The sequence below is a fragment of the Larus michahellis genome, chromosome 9 (assembly GCF_964199755.1).
Source record: "Larus michahellis chromosome 9, bLarMic1.1, whole genome shotgun sequence".
NCBI lineage: Eukaryota > Metazoa > Chordata > Aves > Charadriiformes > Laridae > Larus > Larus michahellis.
Genome location: NC_133904.1, coordinates 16,414,500 through 16,438,779, shown reverse-complemented (window position 1 = coordinate 16,438,779; position 24,280 = coordinate 16,414,500). Strand labels below are relative to the sequence as shown.

The following is a 24,280-nucleotide window of genomic DNA, read 5'->3' as shown; positions in this document are numbered from 1 at the left end:
AAAATCCCAGGTGACACCTGCAATTAATCTGTTGCTCTTTAATAAAAACTGAAACGGCACTTTTTTTCATTATCCAGTTAAGTTTGTTAGATGAAAAACTTCACTGACTACTTGCTCTATATTCCAAGTCAATTTTGTTGACAGATCTGCTGGGCTCTCACACACGTGCAAGCGAAGAAAACTTCAGCTTTCATGATTGCCATAGAAGGGGTAGAATCATCAAATGCATTTGTAATACTTTGAACTCATTGTATATATAAGTTGTAGCAGCGCTCTAACCTGCCTTTATGTTCTTCTAGTGCGCGCGATCTGAGTACATTTCAAATTAGTCTGAGACTCAGAACACAACTTCAAAAGTCGTATCACTCAATGTGATCACAGCAAGGTTGAAACCAGATCACAAAGATGTGGGGAAGCACTGCTTACAATGGTCTATACCCTGTAACATGTGCTGTCAGTACAGTGGGCAGAAAAACTCAACATACAAACAACTTCAATTCCATTTCATCCAGAGATTCATGAATTACTGTTACAAAGATTAGATATCCCTATACAAACACATGCACAAGTTTCTGTAGAGTTAAAGAACCCCATTGCGTCTGACACTTCTATCACTTAATAACAGCAGTTACCAAGCAGAAGGGCAAGACTCCCTAGAGTATTTTATCACATATTCAGGAAATACTTCTGAAATTTCTCTATCACAGTTTTCTTCCATTCTGGTGCTAAAAAGAAGATAAACAGTAGGGGCCCAACTACTTGCTTGTGTAACATTTTAGTTGTAGGAATACCTCTACAAAAGTTAAAATACAGTTAAAAGTTTCTCATCATACTGCAATATAAGGATCAGCTGAACTCTGACGTTTCTAGAAACTCCACTATAGTGGAAATAAATCACATCATTGACTAATCAGCCCTGATAGAAAATGAGATAAAATAGGCACATGTTTAATTTGCTGTCCCCTAATGCATTTGCAGTTCCCTGAACTATTAGGAGGGTCCTTTCTCTTTGAAAATCTAAAGCAAATTACATTATCTGTTACAGTACAACACATGAAATAAATGTGAGAGAGGCAAGCCATTTTTCATCCACTTGAAAAAACAGACAGCTAGCTGAAGAAGAATGCAAAAAATCTTAGTTTGAATGGATGATGCACAGGACATAAGGTTATGCAGAAAGAATCTTGTTGCCTACACCAAAATACCAAATTCTACAGGCTGCTCTAGAAAGTCTGTGATAAGCATGCAAGTTGCGCCTCAATGAATCACTAACCCTGATATATCAGGAAAGTACTTGAGGATTATTATCGTGTTTCTTAGTTAAATAGGAAGGAACAAGCAACTTAAACCTAGACTATGAAGAGACGGCTATTCCAGGACTGATTATAAATTTACACTTTGATTGCTAGATGTCAATTCTGACAGAGGAATTTTGGATGGGCAAGACCTGCAGGTTGATTTTTAATTACAATTTTAGCACACGTTTACAGAAGAGCCCACAGTTTTGATTATACTATCTAGCTTGATTAGGAGGTAAAGTTGCTGAAGCCTTCTGCCACAAGCTGCAAACTTTCACCTAGGTAAGATGAACTTGTACTTAGTTACACAAAGGAAGGCCCAAAGACTGGTACAAACCAAGAGATAAAAAAGCTACTACCATCATCAGAGGCTGCAAACCAACAAGCTAAGAACAGTTAACGGCCACCTGGAGACAGAGAAAGAATCCAGTGAGGAAGAAGACGACCCCAGACCATAAATTACCATTGGACCGAGGGGCGCGTGCAAGCTGTGCAAAGGGTGGATGCATGGATTCTAAGGGTACAGTTGCCCAGGAATTCTCCTTTTTTATGGGTCCCTCTCTGACAGCATCCAGCTCAAGCTGTCCTTGCTGCTGTACCACTCGAATAAATTCTTTTTGGAGGGATTTTTGCCTGAGACACTGCTACAGGAAGCCTAGGGCAATGAAATTTCTTTAACTAGCCACACAGAATACCAGATATAAACACTAAACACACTCCATTAAACTAAATTTGTGTCTCTGGATTTCCATTAAACAATATTAAGAATATTTTAAATAAATCTACATTCTTTCAAAAATAATACTTTGTGGAAGTCAGAGAGTTATGCTTATTTTCCTTGTTTTACTACTGTAGATTAAAAAAAAGTTACGTGTAACAAGGGATTAGCTTACCCTCACCCTTCCTGTTGTGTATAACACTTCATACTACAAAACTATATGTTTTATCACACAGAATTAGGTTCATGAACACCAAGTATTATTTGAAAACAATCAAATCTCTAGATGTAATTCTAGCTGTGCTGTATACACACTGTGAAAATAAAGCACCAGTGCTAATCCTCATGCACTGGGTGGAAAGTTGGTATCTTTAACAACCCAAAACTCATTAAGAAGAATCTGAACTTTAAAAATCAGATGCAGAGGGTCAATGCATTGCAATGCAAGTGACAATTTAATTCAAGTATGTTTCATTTTACAGGAGCTGAAGTTAGAATGTTAGTATCCTAAACTGTTTTCTCTTACTAGTCTCTTACTATGAGCATGTTCTAGCCCCCTGTCTGTGAGCAATACACAGAAACACTGGAGTATTTTCTTCTTCAATTGAACCACTAACTTTTGCAGCAATGTATACATGTCCAATTAAGTGCAGTAAGCCTTAAAATAATTTTCTTGACAAAAAAAAATTATTACAATGGCCAATGATAATCACTTTTCATAAGCTATCTCCTTACCATTAGAGGAAGAGCCCCTATTTGCAAGTGATGAAGTCGAGGAGGTGCATGGTAGTGGGCCAAGTGAGGATGCAAGGGCCCTGGAGGGTAAGTAGCTGCAGTCACACCAGCTTCAATTCCCAGTTCCCTGTCACATGAATGAAAGTGGCATTACAGTAAAGGTACGTCTTGACTCCTAGACACAATTCCACTGCTTTGGAAAGCATACAACACGGCACAGCTACCGTAACAGTTTTACATAAGAATTTTTTTTAAACTTATTTAAACTTTGCTAAAGAATCATCTTAATCCTACCATAAATAAAAGTTGTTTTTAAATCATCTGTGAGATGAGACGACTCCCATTTATTGAGCCCAGTATTATTATCAACATGGAGTCTTCTCTATAGCTCACGCTGTGGGAACAGCCGTTGTCACACATGCACCTCTTCCCTAATGGTCAAAAGCTTTTTTTTTTTTAAATAAATATATTGCAGAACTTAAATGTAATGTTCACGAGTGGACCTAATGCAATTTTAAATGAGTTCAGACAAAACAGAGAAAGAATAAATTAGTTTGTAACTCAAATCCAAACCTCAATATTACAAAGAACACGAATATTATGTTTTACATGGCTATTTTAAAAATCAAATCTTGAAATAAGTACCTAGAGTCAGTAAAACTCAATTCCATTTTAAAAGCAATGGATAAAAATCCCTAGAAACATACTTAAGATATTGAGTACTCAAAGCAGTATTTGGAAGTCATATCAACTTCTACAAATTTTAAACTACAGGTGCACACAGCACTTCTAAAAATCACAGCCAGCATTATCAGCACTGTGATCAGCACATTACAGTCTTTTGTCCCGAGTCCCAAAGAACTAAAATAGTATCTGATTACTAACCAGGCAGATCTCTCTGGAGCTTGTCGAGGATGGGAAGACATTGTCTGAGGCACATGAATGTGATGCCCATGACCATAATTGGGATGCATTCTGTGAGGATGCGGAGGAGGCCGTTCATGAGCACGTCTAAACAACATAACACAGCAACAGTTAATTTTATATACTTGTTAGCGTCAAGAAAGCAACATCCATAATCAAAACACTACAGATTGAATTACTGGAATACATTTAAAAGAAAAAAATAAAACTCTCCACACAGTATTTTAATTTCAACTTTAGATATGTTAAAAACTAACTCTAATAAAAATTTCATATTCAAAGACAAAACCAGCTTCAGCTATTGTGCTCTGCCCTTCACTTGGCAGATGTAAATACAGAGGGACTGACAAAGTGTTTAATCCTAACCTCAAACCACAGGTAGGAAAGCAAAGGCCAGATGACAGTCATGTTGAGATTCAGCAGCATTCACAATTATGCTGCAGTTCATTTCTAGCAAAACTATACCGGCAAGAGTAATTAGGGGGAAACTTAATACACTAATCAGAGGACATTTTCCTTGAAACATGTTTATGTTATACCTCAAGTAATAAGAGCACACAGTTTTTTTTCCATGCCAGCTGGTATAGAACAACTACAGTTTTGGAAAAAAAAAAAAATCTTCAAAAAACTATGTTGGCTGACTTCTGTTACTTTGCCATTTTCCAATTACAGAAAGAAATGGATTGGTATTTTTCTTTCCTCCATTGCTTTTATTGCTTTAAATGCAGAAAGTACTTTTTTTTTATTCAACCTAGAAACTTGGATTTTGCCAAAAGCCGTACACTGTCTTCAGATTCGGTACCACCTTAAACTACCTGACAAAGTAGACTAGATATTCTGTAAATTTACATGTCTAGAGAAGTAAAAAGTTACTTAACAGCATGCTATTCTAATCACTGTAAATTGACATTTCTCCAGAGAAATCTGTCAAGCTTGTATAAATTATGTGAGAAGTATTAGTTTTCTGCAGTGGTACAGACCAACGTGGGAACAGATCTGTCATCAGAACCTACTCCTAGTGTCACCTCCTTTCAGTTTATCAAATAACTATAGGGAAAAATCTGTAAGAATGTATTTTAATGAAAAAACATAGTAGAACAACTTCTGTAGTTCCACAAAAACTGAGTGCCATGTAGGCCCATTTTTCCTAAGATGCGTCTTAATTGAAGAGACACATGTTTGAAATTATTTCTATGAACGTAAAACTCCTAGGCCATCTATCCCATGCTACTAGCATAAAGTGGATCACCAGATTTAAAATAAACAGAAAACCTGTGTTATGCCAACGCAGTGCACCCTCATACATTGCCTTTCGCACATTTTGTGGCTGATTCCAAGACCCTATGGAAATTACAGCTGTTGTACCCACACTTGAGACATGACAGTGAGAAGAGGACTCAAACCTTTCTCTACTTCCAATCCTGAAACAGTCCTATATTTTTAGACAGAAGGTATACAAACTACACAATCTCATATGCAGTTTCTAGAAATGAAGGATGAAACAACATCTTAAGAACACTGAGATGCTGGGACATGAAACCAAAGGAACTGCAACTCTGCTGGCAGCCTCAGTCTGTGTATTAAATAAAAAAGCAAATAAATGCAAGTTTCTGATTCTCAGAGTATAACCTGATTTATATGAGGTTAGGCCAAGACACGACAGTATTGGTTTGCATGTAATTTGTATGAGGATTGGGGGGGAAAAGAAAGACCAAGGGCTGAACAATTTCATAAGGTTACAAAACAAAACTATAGAGAAGAAACCTCATGGAGCAAACTGACACTGACCTGAGATGGTGACTTTGGAGAGAATGTCAAGGAAGCACCTATTGTCAACATTTGACTACAGTTTCTATACATACAAAGGAAATTCACCAGGCTAAGAAATGCCAATATTCACATTTCCAATCCCCAAACTACCAGAAAGTTTCCCAAACTGGTAAGATAGCTACCATTATTATTTTTCCTTAAAATGCTCTCTTGCCATCTCACATTCATTAGCTTGAAGGTTCCAAAATTAATTTTTGGGTGTGACTGGATAATCATGGGCATACACATGGTATGCCTGTATGTTTAGGTTAGGGTGTTTAGAGGTTATGCCATTTGCATAGCAAAGATAACAAAAGAACAGGTGTGGGTTCAGATAGATCAAACATTTAATGTCTGAGAAAGCAGAGTTATATTTGACTTCCTGGGGGACTAGGGGCTGGGGGGGAAGTCTGATGTGCCACTTTGTGAGCAGTTATTGCCTATAGAGATTTCTATGAATTACCTGGAAACTGCCTCAAAAGTTTAAAGCAAATTAAATCAGTTTTAAGTTAGTTACCAGTAGAAATCGTGTAACAAAGTTAGGAGCAACAACTAGAGAGCTCATTCTTGAAAGTCTCTTGAATATTTAAAACCATTATCTCCAGAATTAAAATAACTTCAGTTACTTTGTGACTGAATACCAAGCCAGTACTGAACTGATTTCTGTCAATACTAGTGTCATCTAGTGAATCCAGTTTAGCAACAACAGTAACATCTCTTAAAGAGTATCACCAAAGATACATCTAACATTGGTCACATTCTCATGCAGTGTCTTCCTTCTCTTCTAAAGGCATAGTAAAACTAGATAAATCTAAGGTTAAATCTGAATTAAACCTGGTAAATGGTCTCTTATGATAAATTGTTTTATTTTAAAGCATTAGTTAGATAAAAAGATCTTAACAGCATCAACAAGGGAAAACATATTTGAAAGGAGCTTATGATGTACTTTTTGGGCTGTCCAGCTTGAAAAGTAATTCCTGCCTATTTTCTGGAAGATGACTAATGGGCAAGAGAAATATAAGCTTCCCTTCTCTTCCATGCCCCATTTGTGCCTTACCTGGAGACACTATTGAGAGATGTAATGGTTCAGTCGTAAGGCTCACCCGACTGTGATGGTAGGTAAAGACACTTCTTACCATGGTTTAATACTAAAAGTTCCTAACCATGCAATTAACAGTTTGAGATTCACATGCAACATTTTACAAACCTGAGGGAAATGAATTATATGTTTAGATATTGTTCTGAGTACATTTGTGACATACGTTGGGTGTTGCATCATTCTTCTTCTCTGGACCTCCATCCTCTGGATCACTTCATGAGGATGTAGCCTCTGTGCTGGAGGTGCTGTTGCAGGGATATGATGGGATATAGGCTGGTGTGTTGCGGGAAGATGCTGTGGTATCGGAGCAGCTGCATTGGCTAAAGGATGAGTTGGTGGTGGAGGTGGAGGTGGAACAGGATGAGAAGATGCATGAGAGGAGATTGAAGGATGGAAGGGATGCACTGGATGAGGGATAACATAATCTACTTGAGGTGGAGGTTGTGGCTGTGGAGGAGGATTTCCATGAGAGTGAGGACATGCAGAAGCTTGATGGTGAAGAGGTCTGGTCAAAGAAGCATCTGCAATGAAAACATTAGCTGCTTTTAATTTGGTCAGTAGCAGGTTTTGACCTAAATTTATTCAAAGAAAACTATCTTCACACAGGTGCTTCAATATTATTACACTAGTGTAAACAGTGGCAACATAGGAATATGTGTTTATGCAATTTTTTTAAATTAAGCAATTCCAGCAATATACCCTACAAGAAACACACACTTTCTGCAGCCAGAAGTACTCCAATTGCCAATGTTGGTAAAAATTAAAAAAATAAAATCTGTGTGATGCATGCTGAAAAGGGTATATACGGTGAGAAGTTTTACTTCAAGTTTGTTGTTTAATTTTTTAAAAATTCACCACCGCCCCCTGCCCCCGAAGTCCACTATTCTGTAGAGACAATAAAAAAAAAAAAATCATAATCTAACAAGTGAATTGACTGTCTGAGCGTGCTGAAGCAGAACTTATTGGGAGGGTGGGACAGGGGACAGACCAAGGAAAAAGAAAGGCACTGCTAAAATACAAAGGATGTGGAAGATACTTTCATAGTAAATACAGTTTCTGAAGTCTGAATGGTATTAAGGTCACTCAAAAGAAAATATTTAACTTCACCTTGATCCTGTTCAAATCCTCTACAGAAGCTGAACTGTTTAAATACATTTCTTAATGCATGTTTTGCTAGGCTAGTTCTAAGATCAAAGCAAACAGATAGTAAGAGTGTTCCTGCGTTGTCAGAGAATCTGTTTTCTTTTTCGTTTCGTCTGTCATCCCCCCCCAAGTACCCAGTAATTATCAATACTTACAAGGAGAATGCATATAATGCCGACAGGAGGAGAGCGATGCCTGAGGAGGGGGTTGGGGCTGTGGCTGGGCAACCATACTCGATCCATATCCATCTATTGTTATTGATTGGCTTGGGCCTGCACCAGCCTGGTGCCCATAAATTGCAGTCCGAGATGAAGAACCAGGACAGCAGGGGTCAAAAGCAGATGTTCCATGAAAAGCACCACTTCCATGACTTCTTATACCACTGCTGCTTAAGTCTACTGGCAATGCCTGCTGTGTAAACAAACCATCTTTTTCAAGCAATTCTTCAGACACTGAAAACAAAGTCACCCTCAAACATAATGTGATAAAAAGTAAAAGTAAATACTATCGCAAACAACTGGGATCCAAATTTTTAAGTTTTAAGGCTCGACTCTGAAACATTCTTTAGCTATGGTTAACATAATTCTTAAGTTCCTAAATCTGGTGAGAGACACTAAATTCATTACACCAGATTGTGTAAAAAAACCAAAAACCAAAAGACACAAAACACAAAACCCCTATGAAGGATAAGTCAGTGAGTACATGGGAGCTACATGCACTGAAATATTTGGAGGCAAAAACCAATCATTAGCGTCTTCAGGTGGGCCTAATGTATTACACTTTAACAGAAAATGGACTGAGAGTTCTGCATATTGTAAATTAAGTTTGCATAGTATTGTTCTTACTTATAACTGTACTATTTTAGAGCTGTGTCCTGGTTTCAGCTGGGATAGAATTAATTTTCTTCCAAGTAGCTGCTGTGTTTTGGATTTAGTATGAGAATAGCATTGGTAACACACATTGTTTTAGTTGTTGCTTCGTAATGCTTATCTGAAGTCAAGGATTTTTCGGCTTCCCATAGAAGCAGAGAGGGAGCATAGACAGGACAAGCTGGCAATGGAATATTCCATACCATAGACACCATGCTCACTATAGAAATGGGGGCTGGCCGAGGGGCAGGAGTCCATGATCACTGCTTGGGATGTGCTGGGCAATTGGGCATCATGGGGTGAGTAACTGTACTGCATCACTCATTTTGTATATTCTTTTATCATTATTGTTATTATTATTTTCTCTTGCGTTACTGTTCTATCAAACTGTCTTTTTCTCAACCCACGAGGGGTTTTTTTTGTTTTTTGGTTTTTTTTTTTGTTTTTTTTTTATTCTCTTCTCTTATCCCACTGGGGGAGGCAGGGAAGTAGTGAAGTAGTGAATGGCTGTGTGGCCCTGGTTGCTGCTTGGGGTTAAACCACAAGCAGCTGTCATTTCAGTTACTTAAGAAGTCTTAAAAAAACCAATGCTTTTAGAAAAGCAACTCTTTTATATCTTTTATAAACAGAACATTAGACTTGATTTTTTCTTCCCTTAGAGCAGCTCAATTATTTACACTGCAGAACTGCTACAATCAGCAAAGTATATTTCAAGGTATTTATGTTTGGTTTGCTTAAACAGCCACTATCATTTTACAGTCATCAAGAGGATGTCAGCTGTCAATGATTACTTGCTGAATTATGACTTTCTGTAAAATTTCAAATTTTTGTGTCCATATATTATAGCTCAAATTTTCCTTTTAGTTCCCTTCTATAATGCCTGCTACAGAACAAAAGAGTAATCCACAATTCAGCATCCTAATCTATTCTCTCATATCTACAACAACTTCAAATCGCAAAGGGAGAGTCACAAGAATTAAACATGCCTGGTCATGGTAACTGGTGCCAGAACTGCTGCTTGCTCCACAAGGTGCAGGCACTGGAGGAGGCCTTTCAACAGGGCAGCTGGAGTCACTGAATGAAGGAGATAGTGGAACAGCTGGGTGAGGGTTGTGGTGGTGGTGGTGGTGATGTTGGAAGTGGTGGCCATGCTGCTGAAAGCAGCTTGTATGGGGGTGCCCCAATGCATGATGAGTCTGTGAAGGTCCTCCACAAGGAGAATGCTGAGGGCAGCACGATGGTAACCTTGGCATGGCCGGAGGACCAGTTTCCAGTGTTGTATTAGATGCAGTTCTTCTTATATCATCTTGAAGATAAAGAAAGTTAATATTGAAGTGAAAGAAATTAGTAAAGCTGATCACTGTAAAGTAGTGTCTTAAATAGAAAAAAAATATTACTTTGCAATTAGATAATTAACTGATTGAAAAACAGATCTAGACTAAAACAAATCAAACTGGATACAAAAAGAGAAGATTTAGCTATGCCTGCCAAATGAATCAAATCTGAATGGTTCAGCTGGATGTTCTCATGGGAACCACTAGAGGACATGAACTGACACTTGCCTTATTCCGCTAATTTAAGACATCAGTAGGCAAAGGAGGAAAGATTGTTCCTGTGATCAGTGTGCAGAGACCTCAAATTCCTGTGGAACTGTGGTCAGATCAGGTTTATTGTACCTCACCTGACTTGCAGATAGGGCCAGATCATCCACTTTTCAGAGATGTTATGAGCACTACTTGTATATACAGCTCTGTTATAGGTCAGTATCTATACAGATCTGTATAAATGTGCTTCCAGTGAAGTGATCTACAGGGGGTGGTTCACAGAATCTGTATACATCCTTCACTTCTTTACAATACACATTAAAAAACCCCACTCCTGTAATGCACTGCAATGGAAGACTTAATTCCCTGTGAGCTACATTCTATCTCCTCAAAAAGCAAGGATGTAGTTCATTAGGTATCACCAAAACATTCCAACAGGTGAAAGCAGAATGCTCCAGCACAACTTCCCTCAGCTTTGGGGAGAAATCAATGATCTTTTTCAAATACCTGTCCTCTCAACTTATTACTGTTATGTTCAGTAGTAAAAATTCACATGACATTTAACCTACAGAATTCTGACTAACTTCCTCTACCTCCTTTGTACTAGGAGGCAACACAACAGTGTAGAAAGCTCTCATTCTGTACCTCCAGCTGAAGTCCCAGCAGTGCTGCCACTGGGAAGACTGGAAGTCGTCTCTGGTGCTGCAGAGGGCTGGCTGCTGGAGACGCTGGGAGCTGCATCAGAGGCCTGCTCTGAGGTAGACGTACTAGAACTGTTACTGGAAGCAGAACTCACGACCTGCGGCTCCACTCTAGCTGACGTGGTTGGCACAACTGTTGGCTCTAGCAAAACAAAAAAGCTTTCATGTTCTTTAAACCTTTAAAAGCTGCTGGGGCTTTTTATTGTTGCTGGTGTTTTTTAATTATTATACAAGAAATTCTCATTTCTGGTCTTGCCAGATGCTAAGAAAGTCAGAACACAAAAGCCTGACAGGTACAAAATACAGAACTTAATTCTGTTTCACGAAAACACTTGCTGAAATCTTTCATAGATCCACAGGCAAGCTACTCTAAGATTAAGTATTACACTTACCATTTTTTTTAATGCCTACAAAGTACAGAAAAACTTTTAGATAAGTAACCAAGAACAGCATAACAACATCTAAATTAGCAGTACTACTTTACAAACTTCAATCACTCTAGATGCATAGTACTAAAGGCCATAGCAAGATAAATTTGGGTTTCTAGTCTCAATACACATTAAAAGAAGATTCATTAAATAATTTTCTGTTAAAAGCACATACACGTTCATTTTGCATACTATAAAGGTAATAGTCAGCAATATATTTAATTGTACCTAGGGAAATACAAGAAACACTTGATAAATCTTGTTCTCTACTATACAATTGTAAACAGGTTAATATTTAAAAAGATACTTGGTGACATAATTCAAATTTAATTTTGAAAAATCTGCCTTTGACTGTAAGTTTGAAATTTCTCTCTAATTACTGACAAGGCAATGATATCACTCTGAATATGAGATACCATAAAAGGGAATATCATCAGAAGCAGCTCAGGTTGTTTGTTTGTTTGTTTAGTAAAAATGTCTGCATGGATGTTGTGGTATAGGGGGGAAGCATCAAGACACTTCAAATACTTCCCTTACACAAAGTCTCAAAATAAAATACGACTATTTTTCAAGATTTCTCTCTATATCTAGTACGTATATCAGCAAGTCAGTGAGCAAGGGAATAAACATATCTCCGTTCTTGCAAGTCTTCCAACTCCTTACATTAAAAAAACATGATCTGATACCTACATTTAAATTCCTTTGGATTTTAATATGTCATTCCAATATACTAATCCTATTTGAAGGAAAACATTTTGGGAGAAATGTATTAACGTTTAAATTCAGAAAAAAACCAGCAAATATACAGGACATGTATAGCCTAACATTGCTATGTGATCACACAGTGCTCAAAACTGGATGCTAATACATTCTGAAAGCAATCCTGCAGTCAGACAATTCTCAATTCTATCAGCCTCCATCACCCTGCTAGTCTGTTACTGTTTTGTCTCACCATCAGCAATACAGACAGTTCTGTTTCTCTCTCCTAAAACCAATAAAAGCCAGTGGGGGATTGGTTGATCTCAAACTACCAGCTAAGAGAAACTTAATTTCAACACATTTCACATATATTATTCTAGTAACATAGATGGAGATATGATCCTTATGCTCATCCAAGTAGCTAGCAAAGTTTTAAGAAAAGTATCTTTGAAGGCACCAGTAAAGTTACGATAAAGCTGCCTTCTAACAGTGTTAATTCAGAATTTTTATTTATTTATACTAGTTCATGTGTGAAATTTGATGCCCAAACCCAAAAATAATATCCCTCATCTTATAAAGGCATTTCCTCTGGTGGAAGGATAAACAGTTAGTCTTAAATATATACATTATAGAATTTAAGACTAACTTTTATAATTTGAGTTTAAAGAGTATATTAAAGCAATAGATACCTATTCACCTTCAATCAAAGAGCTGTTGGGACACTTCACAGTAAATCCACAAAGAAAAGAATCTGTAAATCAACCAATCCTCTTCCTTAAAAAACACCAAACAACAAAAACCAATTCCAAGCCCTTCCAACTCTCCAACCCACCGCAAAAAAACAAAACAACTTGAAGAATAAAATACTGCAGGATTCTAGCTTGTGATGTACTTGGGGACAGAACCACAACAGGACAAAACTTCTGTCCAACATTAAAAGTAGCATGTGCCCAAGAAACCCCCAAAACCACCACCACAAAAATAAACCTGCAAAAATGTACACGAGCTTTAGTTTTTCCTTTTCTCGATGTTTGACAGTACCTGAAATTTGCTCTTATGATTTTCAGCAGGAATAGACTTATTAAGCATCAGTAGGTTTTAATGGTAGGAAACAATCGAAAGGTTACAGCTTCAGAAACCTAGCATACTTCACTAGTTTGGTGTAGTTTTGTTTTGTTTTCTTTTAAAATTATTTTTATCCCAAGGCCTGAAAGAACAGTAGCTATTCCAAAGCATAGGCAGTGGTAAGTTTTCCTTTTATAGTGCTGTATTAAAGTAAGTGCATATTTTTAAAGAAGTAGTTCCAACCTGTTCTGTAATTTCTGCCTGGTGAGTCAGACATCAGACACACACCCAAGTCTGTTTTGGAAGAAAAATTAGATCTAGTAGACCCACTGGGAATGGCTGAACTTTCAGTTTTTAAAGGAAGGCTGCAAGAGGATTTTCTGACAGGCTTGGAAATGAGTTTGTTTAGAATTGAGAATTTTTCATAGAATGCTGTATTATAACTGATGCAATTACTTCCACTCCCCTTACACTGATCATCCTGCTTCTGAAAAAGCAAGAGATGCAACTTACCATCTTCATCCACCGTGAGGTCCACCACCTCCGCTGCATTCTGCCTCAGCGGCTGGATGACTGTGGAAACCCTACTGCGGTTCCGCTGTTCTTGAGGTCGTGCAGCATGAGAAGTAGAGCTTTGTCCCCAGTGTGATCTTGTGTGTCCAAGCGTGGAACGAGACCTTAAAAAAAGGTAACACCTTAAGCATTGACCTCAATTTTGCCATTATTAAATTCTTCTCCTCACTGTTTGAGAAGCTATTTGAAGTATTTTTAAAATATTATTAGAAGAGCATTTTGTTATATTGAAATCCCCCACTACTCTGCATTGACTAGATGTGTACTTACAAACATTACTGCAGCCTTTACCAGATAATATAATGGCAAATACCCAACAGGTAGCATTTAAATGGCTTTAAACCACACTCCTATGAAACGCACACAGGTAACTTATAAAAAATTCACCGTGAAACCCTACAACCACTGTCAGGCAGCAGTTATACCTGATGTTATTTTTTAACTTTGTTAATAGTAAATGAAAAGTCTCCAAATTCTATACTACTCCTATGCAGTCTGAAACAGTAGATCTATGAATGGTGACAGAAGCGTAAAGAAAATAAAAATTTGTAAACATTAAGTTCTTTTGCCTGTTAACTTGTGACAGAATATTTTCAGAGGATAATTTCTATACTTTACTTTAAATTTCTAAAGTGTCCTAAAAGTGCAAAGTGTCTGGACTCTCCTCTCTTGAATATTATTCCCACCCCACCCCCCACCAAGAATGAACACAGCTTTGTGTAACACTTAGTTAAACTTTAAAGAAACTTGGCTTGAGGAGAGGAAATCATAAGCCTGTATCCATACCTAAGGAAAGGGATGGTTTTATCTCTGTAGTGTAACACGTAGCACCCATTCTATTCAATTTAGTCATACAAACCCAAGCACTAAAAACAATGATGCTTTGGAGTTTAAGTTGAGAAGATACTGTCTTTAATGAAGGGAAGCTTATTATTTTTTTTTATAGTATTGTATTTACCAGTTCACTCTAAAAAAACCCTTTGACTCTCCAGTATTTCTATAAATCAAGTGGCTCTTATTTTCCAATTTGGGAAAACAATGTACTCACACTTCAGAAATTCGGAAGAAGAAAATGTGAAGAAAAGGGAATGACTTCACTAAAAACAAACAAAACCCACTGCACAAATCACCACGGAGCTCGGGCCACATTTCTGTTCTGCCTGTATGCCCGTCACCCCCATCTGTGTAACTCACTAACCCAGATCAGTACATTTTCCTGCAGTGCAAAAAGCATGCTTGCTGCAGTCTTCTCAATTGGCTTACACTTTAATTCCACTTCAGTAGTCACTGGAATTTAAAGACTGGGTCGGTTCAAAAAGGCACATAAAGTTTGCATTTACATAACGTCCAAATTGATTTGTGAGTGCTTTGTGTTTGTCCTACTAACACCCCAGAATGAAATTTACCTCCCAAGCCCCTTTCAAAACTTTGCTATCACTGCCTGGTGACACACAGTGCACTTTGGTAATACAAGGAGAGGTCTCACCTCCTCCTCCATCTGCCCTCCCCTCCAGGTAACTAAGAGGTGAGGTTCATGGGAGCACCTCAGGTGTGGGAGTGAAGGAGAGGAGAAATCAGCTGCGGAAGGGTATGCAGGACTCCCAGTTTTTACTTCCCTTACAGGGAATCCAGCTTCATATCATAACCAGTGCAGTACCTACTACATCTGTATTGTTTGTTTTTTAGTGCAAGCTGTAAATTCAGCAGTAAGAAATTTCTTTGGGTTTCTTCTTGCACAAAAGAACAAGCAGACAACATGACAAAGCATCAAACTAGAGAAATGAGGCCTAGCATACAACTGTACAGCAAGCTAATAATCTTCAAGAGTTTTTGAATCAGGTATGGATTACAACCAAAGACGGGGGTGGAAACAAAGGACTACTGAATTGAAAAAGTTAGAGGTCTGGGTCTTTATTTCCTTGTTATGATTAAATAGCACATTATTCTGAATTACTAATGAATACATTAGCTATATGGTACTGTGTACATTCAGTCTGTGGCTGAGTCCATGTGATTTCAAGATGACTAGGTTAGTCCTCCTCAGAAGTACGTATGACCAAACTGTTTAGTCCACTTAATGCTAAGACAACTCTCAACCAGATCTTACTAGCTTTTTCTTAATCAGAAAAGGACCATCAGTGAAGGCTTTATAGCATTTTGGTAGATACTGTCCATCTCATCCTCCTTGCTATGACTCCAGCTGCTACACTGCTGCTTGAGACTGCAGTTTCTTTTCCATTAAAGATTTACTTTCCCTATGCTTTGCAAGTGGCCATATCTTGATAGAAAAGGGAGGAGGAGGAACAATAATCATCACTGCATAACAATTTCTTGATAGAATATGGCACACTGGACAAAGTGAAGGCCATGGAGGAAGAAACTAACACATGGAGTCCTGTACACAATTTTCTCAAACCTGAGCCTGTGCGCAACACAAGAAAGAGTGACAAATTTCTATATGCACATGACCAAGCAAGGAGTCAACATCCTACCAACTGCATCTCACCAGTGACCACTCACAAACAAGTAGGAAAGTATTAGCATCTTGATTTCGCAAGGCAAATAAAAATCAGATAAATATTTAACAGGGCAAAAATTTAAATTCACCAGAAAGAGCCCCTGGCTCAATGAGGGGCGGGGTGTGGGGGTGTGTTTGCTGCCATCATTTTGGCTGTAGCATTGCAGAAGGTAAAGGAAGAAAGCAGTAACTTTTTCGAATCTTTTTTAGCTACTACACAAAAGATTTTTTTATTGATGCTAGGAAGACAGAAAGCTATTTATTTTTTAAAAGCATCTTATCTGTCTTTAATAATGTTTGAATTAATGTTCTATAAGCACAATCACTGTCATCTAGCCTAATTTTCTACCCTTTGAAGCTTTCCATGCAAGTTATAAGAGGCTAAAGCATTAACTTGATCTAGTTCAAGTCTTTTCAATCGTACATGTTGTTTCATAAGTTTAGATTACTATTCTCAAATACATTCATGTAGATAAATTAACTATTTCTAGAAACATGTTTCTAATCACGTGAAGACAGCATCTGTTGATTCTGCAGCTTTTGTTTTCTTTTAGAGAAGGAAATACAAAGAAACATACTGCTGAAGAAATTAATTTTTAAAGTGTTGATTTTCTCTCTCATCTCATCGATTTGGGCTACATATTTTTGTGAGTATGAAATCCTTTGTGTGTAAGAGTTCAACAAAAAATTTAGTTAGTTCCAAGCATTCATGAAATCTACATTATGCACGCATTTGTCTTAAACATAAAGTTGGTTTGTTCAATATGGTATTTTTTCCAATAAAAGTGATTTTTTGCAGGAAAACTTGTCTGTTACTTTAAATTTAAAATCGCATTAGTGAAAGCACTATGATGACAAAGAGATGGAAGGTTTTCATAACTTACTGCCTATTGTTCCTTTGTCATTATTTTATAAAAATCGGATAGCAATTCTTCATATTCTACAATTTTTGTCTTCATGTTCACAAATATGAAGACATACATAATAAACAGCCATCTCCAACTGTCCCATGCACGTGATAATTTCAAGTTTTTTTATTGAAGGAACTCCACTTTAATAGATTCTGAAAAATCTGACAAACATGGAACAAAACTTTCAGAGAGGCATGGAAGAACGGGAAAGCATACACAGCAGCAGCTTCAAAGAAGTAGGATGCTTTCCTGAGAAATGCTCAGATAATCCCTAGATAGTCAGCTCAGCCTATACTTGCTTTCTTCTAGGATCTCAGCTTTGCTTCCCCAAAATTCTGCCTATCAGTCACACTAACTGCAACCACCTCAACGATTCCAGATGAATTGAACTAAGCAAAGCTGTGGTTTAGGGTTTTTTGTTTCCTTCTTTATTTGGGGGTTTGAGTTGTTGCTGTTTGGGTTTTTGTTGTTGTTGTTTTAAATCAAAAATGCATACTATGCATCCTGGTTAGAATTTCTGTGACATTACCTTATGGGCTTTTAACGACACAGAGCCCCATGACAAACCTGAAGTCAAGCAAAAACGTATTAACACAAAGAGTTGCAGGTCTCACCTGTAGCTTTCACCAACTGTGACAATCTCCACTTCACTATCTGTTGAGGTAACATTTATTTCTTCATTAGCAGTGACCTGGGGAGTGGAGGATGCTTCAATCACCACAACGTCTTCATCAATACTTCCTGATAAGGAAAAGGGAAGAAGAAAGTTTGTATACTTAATCTATCTCAGGAGCTGTCATTATAACAGACTATTTTTTCCTATACATGTAAGTAGAGAATTTCATGGCGTATGCCAAAATCTTAGGTGCAACTGTGAAATATATTTGACCTAATTATTAAGGGTAGCAATTCTGCTGTAAATATTGAAGTGAAAAAAGGAAGGAGAAAGAAGATTGGGAGCGGGGGGAAGATATGCAAGCTTACACTCTACTGTGTATTGGAGGCAATTACAGTGAATTTTATTAGATGTAACACCAATGAAATTCAGTCATTTAATATAAAACCAAAATAAATGTTCAAACTACCAAAACAGTGGTGGTTTGTTATCAATAATAGCTTTGGGGTTTTTTTATGTTTTTGTAGGCATTAAAGTCTCAAGGCTAAACAGTTGCAACAGGAGAAAAACGATGCACCAAGTAATGTATGTTATTTATTTCTACAACAAAATGAAGATCACAAATCCATTGGTGTTTAAAAACATCTTTATATCTACATTTTCAGTGGCATTCACAATCGTAGACTAGACAGAGAAAGTTAAAAAGAAACTATCAACGGTAAAAAACAACCACCAAAACCCCGCAAAATCAATTTAGAGACAGGTTTTGATAGGAAACAATTTCCACTTCAGGAAGAAGAATTGAAGTTCCAGCCTAATACCCAGACACATGGAACCACTTCTCTACAGCTGTAACACTGACAGTGGCAAGCCTGAGCTGTCTACAATACTTAATTGAGCTATGGATTATTTATTCACTCTAGTAATACCACTGATCACAAAAGAACTTACTGAATAAATAAGCTAGATAGTTTAGAAATAGCAAACTACCATTGTGAGATTTGCAAATTTCTTCAAGAAAATTGCTTGAAGAATTTGGTCTCATTCAAGTCAATACTTACATCCTGTACAGACTGACTGTTCTCAGTTGCTCCACCCAATGACACGGCAGGACAGATTATTCCCCCCACTCACGTCCCCAGGTATCAACAATTTTATATTTTTAAAAAACAAGTTGCATTACTTATTTTCCAATGGCCTTTGTGTCTGGTCATACTTATCCCAGAGAGACTGATGCTGGAAGATGGAAAGAGCGATGCTTCCAAATACTGGTATTCACCAAATTCTCATGATTGGAAGCAATATGTGACAAGACTAATTCTCACAACTTGCATGAAAATTTTGGGAAAAACTGAAAAAGTTACAGTGTCTAAAAATCAAAGTCCCATGCTAAAATTGAAAATACAGAGAGGCCAATTACTCAAAGTGAAATAAAGGCAGCTAAAGCCATCATCACATTCAGAAGATTGTAAATGTCATGCTTTTGACATCTTGCAAATCATGGGCAAATAAGCAACACCTTCCTTACCCAAACTGTCTTAGCTGCTTCTCGGACAAAACCAGCTAGCCAAGCGGCTAGTGAAAGGTCAGTTAGAAAAACAAACAAACATTTTTCCTCCTATCTCTGTGCTTCTAAACATGCACTTCTCTGAATTACAGTAAGTTGGAGCACTCCTGGGACTCCACATGTCCTCGGACTCAATATTTATTGAAATTTATGACAGGTGCAAAAGCAGGAAGATTTAGGCTTAAGTATGATCCCATTCTGAAAATAAACAGCACCTCCTTGAGGACAAAATCATATGCTGTGTAATTCCAGTGTGCATCTACCTAAATTCTGACACAAGTGCATCTCAGGAAAACCAAAGGGAATTCTCAACTGAATGCCTACACCATTCAGTTACTCACCTTTGTCACAGTTTGAGTGTTCATTTTACTTAATCCTTTTTTTTAAGCAAATCTTTAGTCAAGGTGTAATTTGACAGACTACACAAGTCAGACTGTTACTGGATGAACAGTTTTATGACTTTCAAAATAATAAAGAAAATCTTTAGGAAAATAGTCAAAGTAGGATACAGCGTAGACATAGTTCAACTGTATGCTATTTCCTACTGCTCATGCTTTCTAATAGCACCCTCTCAAGTCAAAAGCACAAACTGATTGGGTTTTCATCCCATGAAGCGCTTTCCTATACAAGGAGCCAATAGCACATACTTTCTTCAAAATGAAGCAGGAAAACAACTCCTCTAAACTATGTAAATATTTGTAAGGCACTTAGAATATATTACTAGGAAAAAACTATGAACATAAGATATGATCATACACAACTTTTTACACCATTTTAAATGAAAGAGCTATGAAGTGAGTTCTGTTAGAAGCACACCAGGGGAAAAGTACATGTGTGTGAACTTTGCATATATTAAGAACATTGCAGTAGTTTGGAGAACAGTACATAAAATTTAGACAAATTGTCCAATACAAACTGGTTTCATTACATTTATCCAAACAACAAAAAGTCAGCTGAATAGCAAAACTTCAGTAACATAAGCAACACTGAAGTAAAGTTCATAATCCTCATGGAGTAGCTCTTCCGAAGTCAGACACTAGCCACAGAGCTGGTAGTACTAAGTGGTATGAAAACCCGATCTGTCATTGTCAACAGGATTTACTGTTTCTTCTTTGCCTCTCCTCATACATTGCTACAAGGAAGAGAACACAGGTTTTGAAACATCACAAACAAAACCACACCAGTTTATTCTGATTTAGACAAGCTGCTACAAAGCAGAGCAAAGGACAGTGTTAAAACAAAGAAAAGTCTCTGAAATAATGTCCAAATGATGTCTCGGGGGACAACCTCCTTGACAGGCCAGCAGGAATACAGCATGCCTGCAGCACACTATCAGCAGCACAGCCATCAAGGGGAGCCCCCTGAAATTTCAGCAAGCCCATGTGTAAGGGATTTATCCTAGCATTACAGCATCACATTTACAAGGCAATTAAGAAGACTGCACCGAGTAAAGAACTAGTGAAATTTAAGATGCCTTTTTGAATGTTATGTAGTATCAAAGCCGGGGGTGGGGAGGTGGAAGCGCTCTGCCAAATGCACTTAAAATTCAAGTCTGCTGGTTTGAACTACTCCAAGCTTAATCCTAGCAAAGCCATGATGTTTTGCAGTTCCAGATAATGTAACTTTGCAAGCTAAGTTAGTGTCTGAAGGTGAACTTTGTTGGTGTGTCAGTCAGAGTAGTTCAAGATGGCTGATTTGAATTTTAAGAGCACACAACCCTGTAAAGCAGAAGGAAACTTTCTTTAGTGAAATGACTGACATGTAGAAATAAAACAAATGGATTTTCAGAGGTTTTGCTATATTGTTTCTAAAAATATTTGCTCAAGAGAATTTTGAGGCACTCGCATGCCTCAAATATTTACCACATATGTAACTCTGAGGAGCCATCTGGTGAATCCAAAGCTAGACATTAGCAGCAAACAGCTGAACATATCTTTAAGATGTCTACCTCTTTAGATCTACATGGGAATATACTCTGTATATATACACACAACTGTAAAGTAAATTTCTTAGGAAGGGCATAAAACCAACAGAATTTGATATTTCAGTATAATGTACTGCACAATTTACAAAAACATACCAACAGCCAAGGAAAAAACCCCACAACAAAACAAACAAAAAATCCAAATCCAGAAATATACCAAATGACAACATACTTGCACATCTTTCTCAGTATTACTTTACACCCTGTGTTCCACTACACAGGATGTTTTTATATAGTCCATCATGACAAGGAATACTTCATTTACTTGCATTTATGCACGTACCAGTCACTGACCAGTCATCTTCTGTCTGGAATGAACTTCAAGCAAATTTGACCTTACTTGAAGTATAAATATGAATACCTTACTCATCGATGTATCATCTAAATGATTGACCCTGTAAGAGAAGAGCTAAATCTGTATAATGAGAGCATTGCTACACTAGTCCTACACTCCTTGAAGGTAATCTCCCTTCAAGGAGAAGAGTCACTGGATTGTCGGCAGCAAAATCGTTGTGCAGATCTACAAGAGGTATTTTGTACTATTTTCAGCTTAATACCTACAGCTATAAAACAAACAGAAAATTATTCTCCTCCAAGTATACACGACTTCTCTCTGTCATCTTCTGAACAACAAAACACAGCAAGAAATTATACTCCAGTTGTTTGTGACTAAATTAGCCTTTGGGCTACCACTGAAAGACTCATTCTACATTTTAAATGAGCTGGTTAAAAACAAAACTTCTACTGAAATTTACATCAAGAATTTTATTAGTTTACCATGATTTTTTTTTCCCCTACTCATGTCCACAAATAACATTCTATAATGCAACATATTATAGGGCAAACCACCAAATTTTAGTTTGCAGGTTTTGCATATCCCAACAGTTCAGACCTATCAAAAGCAGTTAGTAATTAGATTTTGTACATGACTAGTAATCAGTAATAATTAGTAACTTCTTTACAGAAGCTTCTCTCCTCTCTTTTTAAAGTCTGTTTTATGACAGAAACCTAGTGCTCAGCCAACCTAGAAGCAGGGATAAACTACACTGGCCTGAATCCAAATTTGAACGTGCTCAAAATGATAATCATCCCTTAAAAAAAGCAACACCCCCTTCACCAGGCCCTATATCAAAAAGACAGTAAATCTGTCAGATTGAAGTACTTTATTAAGCAGAATATAACTTTTAAAATAATATAATATTGTGTAATCCAATATTTAGCTCAGTAAATGAGGATATCTTTTCCCCAGAAAGTTGTAAGATTATTTCAGAACTATAACTGCTAGGTGCTGTTGACAGACCCCATGCAGTTCTGGGAAGCAAGTTTTAGAATCAGATACTTTAATAATCCAGAAGTTACAAGCAAGAGAATAAGCTTTGCACAGTATAACGTGTATAATACATAAAATTATTCCCTGTGTATAATATATATAATTATACTATTACTTAACTCTGAAGGATCATGGCATAGCTCAGTGATTAATCAATCACAATCAACAAGAGTACCCCACCAAGGACATAAATGACATTGGTATAACATCCGAATTTATGTTTGTCTGATTGCTGTCCTTCCTGGAGTGCATTTTACATCTATTTTGCAATTAATATGGGGTCTAACTAGTTTAAATATTACATGTAAGACAGTGAAGGAGTTTTACAATACCTAATTTCAAATGAGGCAGTCTAACCAAGCCATAAGTGAAAACAGAAGAGATTTAAAATAAGCAGTCAAGTTCCAGTGACGAGATGACTTATTTGGAGCTCCAAGCTTTCACTGGATCGGACCAAGGGCTTGCTGAGGCCCACGTTCTCTCCACCAGCTGCAGCAGGCAAAACTATGTGGTCAGAGTAGAAAATCCAGGCTACAATCTGTAACTGAAACCTCTCACACTACACAGCATCCATGATGATGCTACAGATGTCAGAGAGCACTTTCTTGTCTATTCACTGCTTGTGGACAGCTGTCAGTAAGTGTGTCCAATCCCTTTTTGAACTTGCTGGTACTAAGTGTCTCTACAGCACCCTGTGCTGGTGAGTTCAAGAGAATTACCTGGATAGTAACTCAGCTTGAAATGGATAAAATAATAATATCCTACTAGCACTAACGAGTACTCCTTCAATTTCAAACTTCTTGAACTAGGTGTGACCGGTTCCCCCTGCTCATGACCCTGGTAATATGGCTAGCATAACACCATTTTATGAGGCAAGCAGCCATTCTCTGTGACTGAGCAGGTCACGTATTCATTCCCTTTCCCCTCATTCTCAGGCTCTGAAGGTCCTGTGAACCAAGTAGACAAACCAAACAGATTTCTTCTTCCCCTCCCTATCAGCGTCAAGATTCGTGGGCGCCAGGCTGATTACTCCCTTCCCTGCCAGCCTTGAAGGTCCCAGGCAGCCGGCCAGCCAGGTGTTGTTGATGACCCTGGCAAAGAACAGGGAAGCATAACAGCACACAGAGCACTGTCCATAAAAGCGAGCACTTACAAGTCCTAAGCGGGAACCTGGACCAGAACTGCTGCTGGACAGGGAGACCCACAACCCCTCCATGGCCAGGAACAACGCCACCATCGTCTGCGTCTTCCCAGGATTGAGTGAGTGACTCCTATTCTTTTATATATTTTTCAAGTCTATATTATGATTGTTATACTGACACAACAAACCAAATATTAAAATTTGACCTGATCTGCAGAGGGCCCAGGTGATTAGATATAAGTTAAGTTGTACTATAAATACTGTATTACAGTGCTTATAGATCATACTGTATTGATTTTTATATTGTAGTACCTGATTGTACTATATTGAAGTGATCCTGTGCCATTCTATTAATAAATTCTGTGCTATACTAATCATATCCTGCTACGAAAATAAAGCTTTAATTGTAACTAAGATTTAGCTATCATCATTCCGTCAAGGATCCCTAAAAGAACCTGCCTGCCCCCTTAGCGTTGGGTGACACTAGGTTAGAAGATGACAGTTTTTCTGTATCTGAGACTTATTTGGAATATACTTTCAAATAGCTGTCCATGATGGAAGACATTTTCAAAAACATAGAAACTGCTTAGGAGTCTGCACCCTGGTGA

General features: G+C 37.6%; 1 protein-coding gene across 6 annotated transcripts in view; it reads right to left on the bottom strand.

Moving 5' to 3' along the window:
* The window catches only part of RNF111 (ring finger protein 111), a 52,380-nt gene that overhangs the window by 11,623 nt on the left and 16,477 nt on the right, over nucleotides 1-24,280 (bottom strand). For 4 of the 6 annotated variants that reach the window (XM_074599796.1, XM_074599795.1, XM_074599798.1 and 1 more), the window contains exons 3-10: nucleotides 17,649-17,775; nucleotides 13,546-13,709; nucleotides 10,785-10,982; nucleotides 9,582-9,901; nucleotides 7,882-8,137; nucleotides 6,747-7,104; nucleotides 3,637-3,762; nucleotides 2,752-2,878 (exon numbers count right to left, since the gene is read on the bottom strand). In XM_074599796.1, the coding sequence (XP_074455897.1) occupies nucleotides 2,752-2,878; nucleotides 3,637-3,762; nucleotides 6,747-7,104; nucleotides 7,882-8,137; nucleotides 9,582-9,901; nucleotides 10,785-10,982; nucleotides 13,546-13,709; nucleotides 17,649-17,775 (1,676 nt within the window). The remainder of the gene's footprint in view (nucleotides 1-2,751; nucleotides 2,879-3,636; nucleotides 3,763-6,746; nucleotides 7,105-7,881; nucleotides 8,138-9,581; nucleotides 9,902-10,784; nucleotides 10,983-13,545; nucleotides 13,710-17,648; nucleotides 17,776-24,280) is intronic. The other 2 variants (XM_074599794.1, XM_074599793.1) reach the window with 1 other exon arrangement.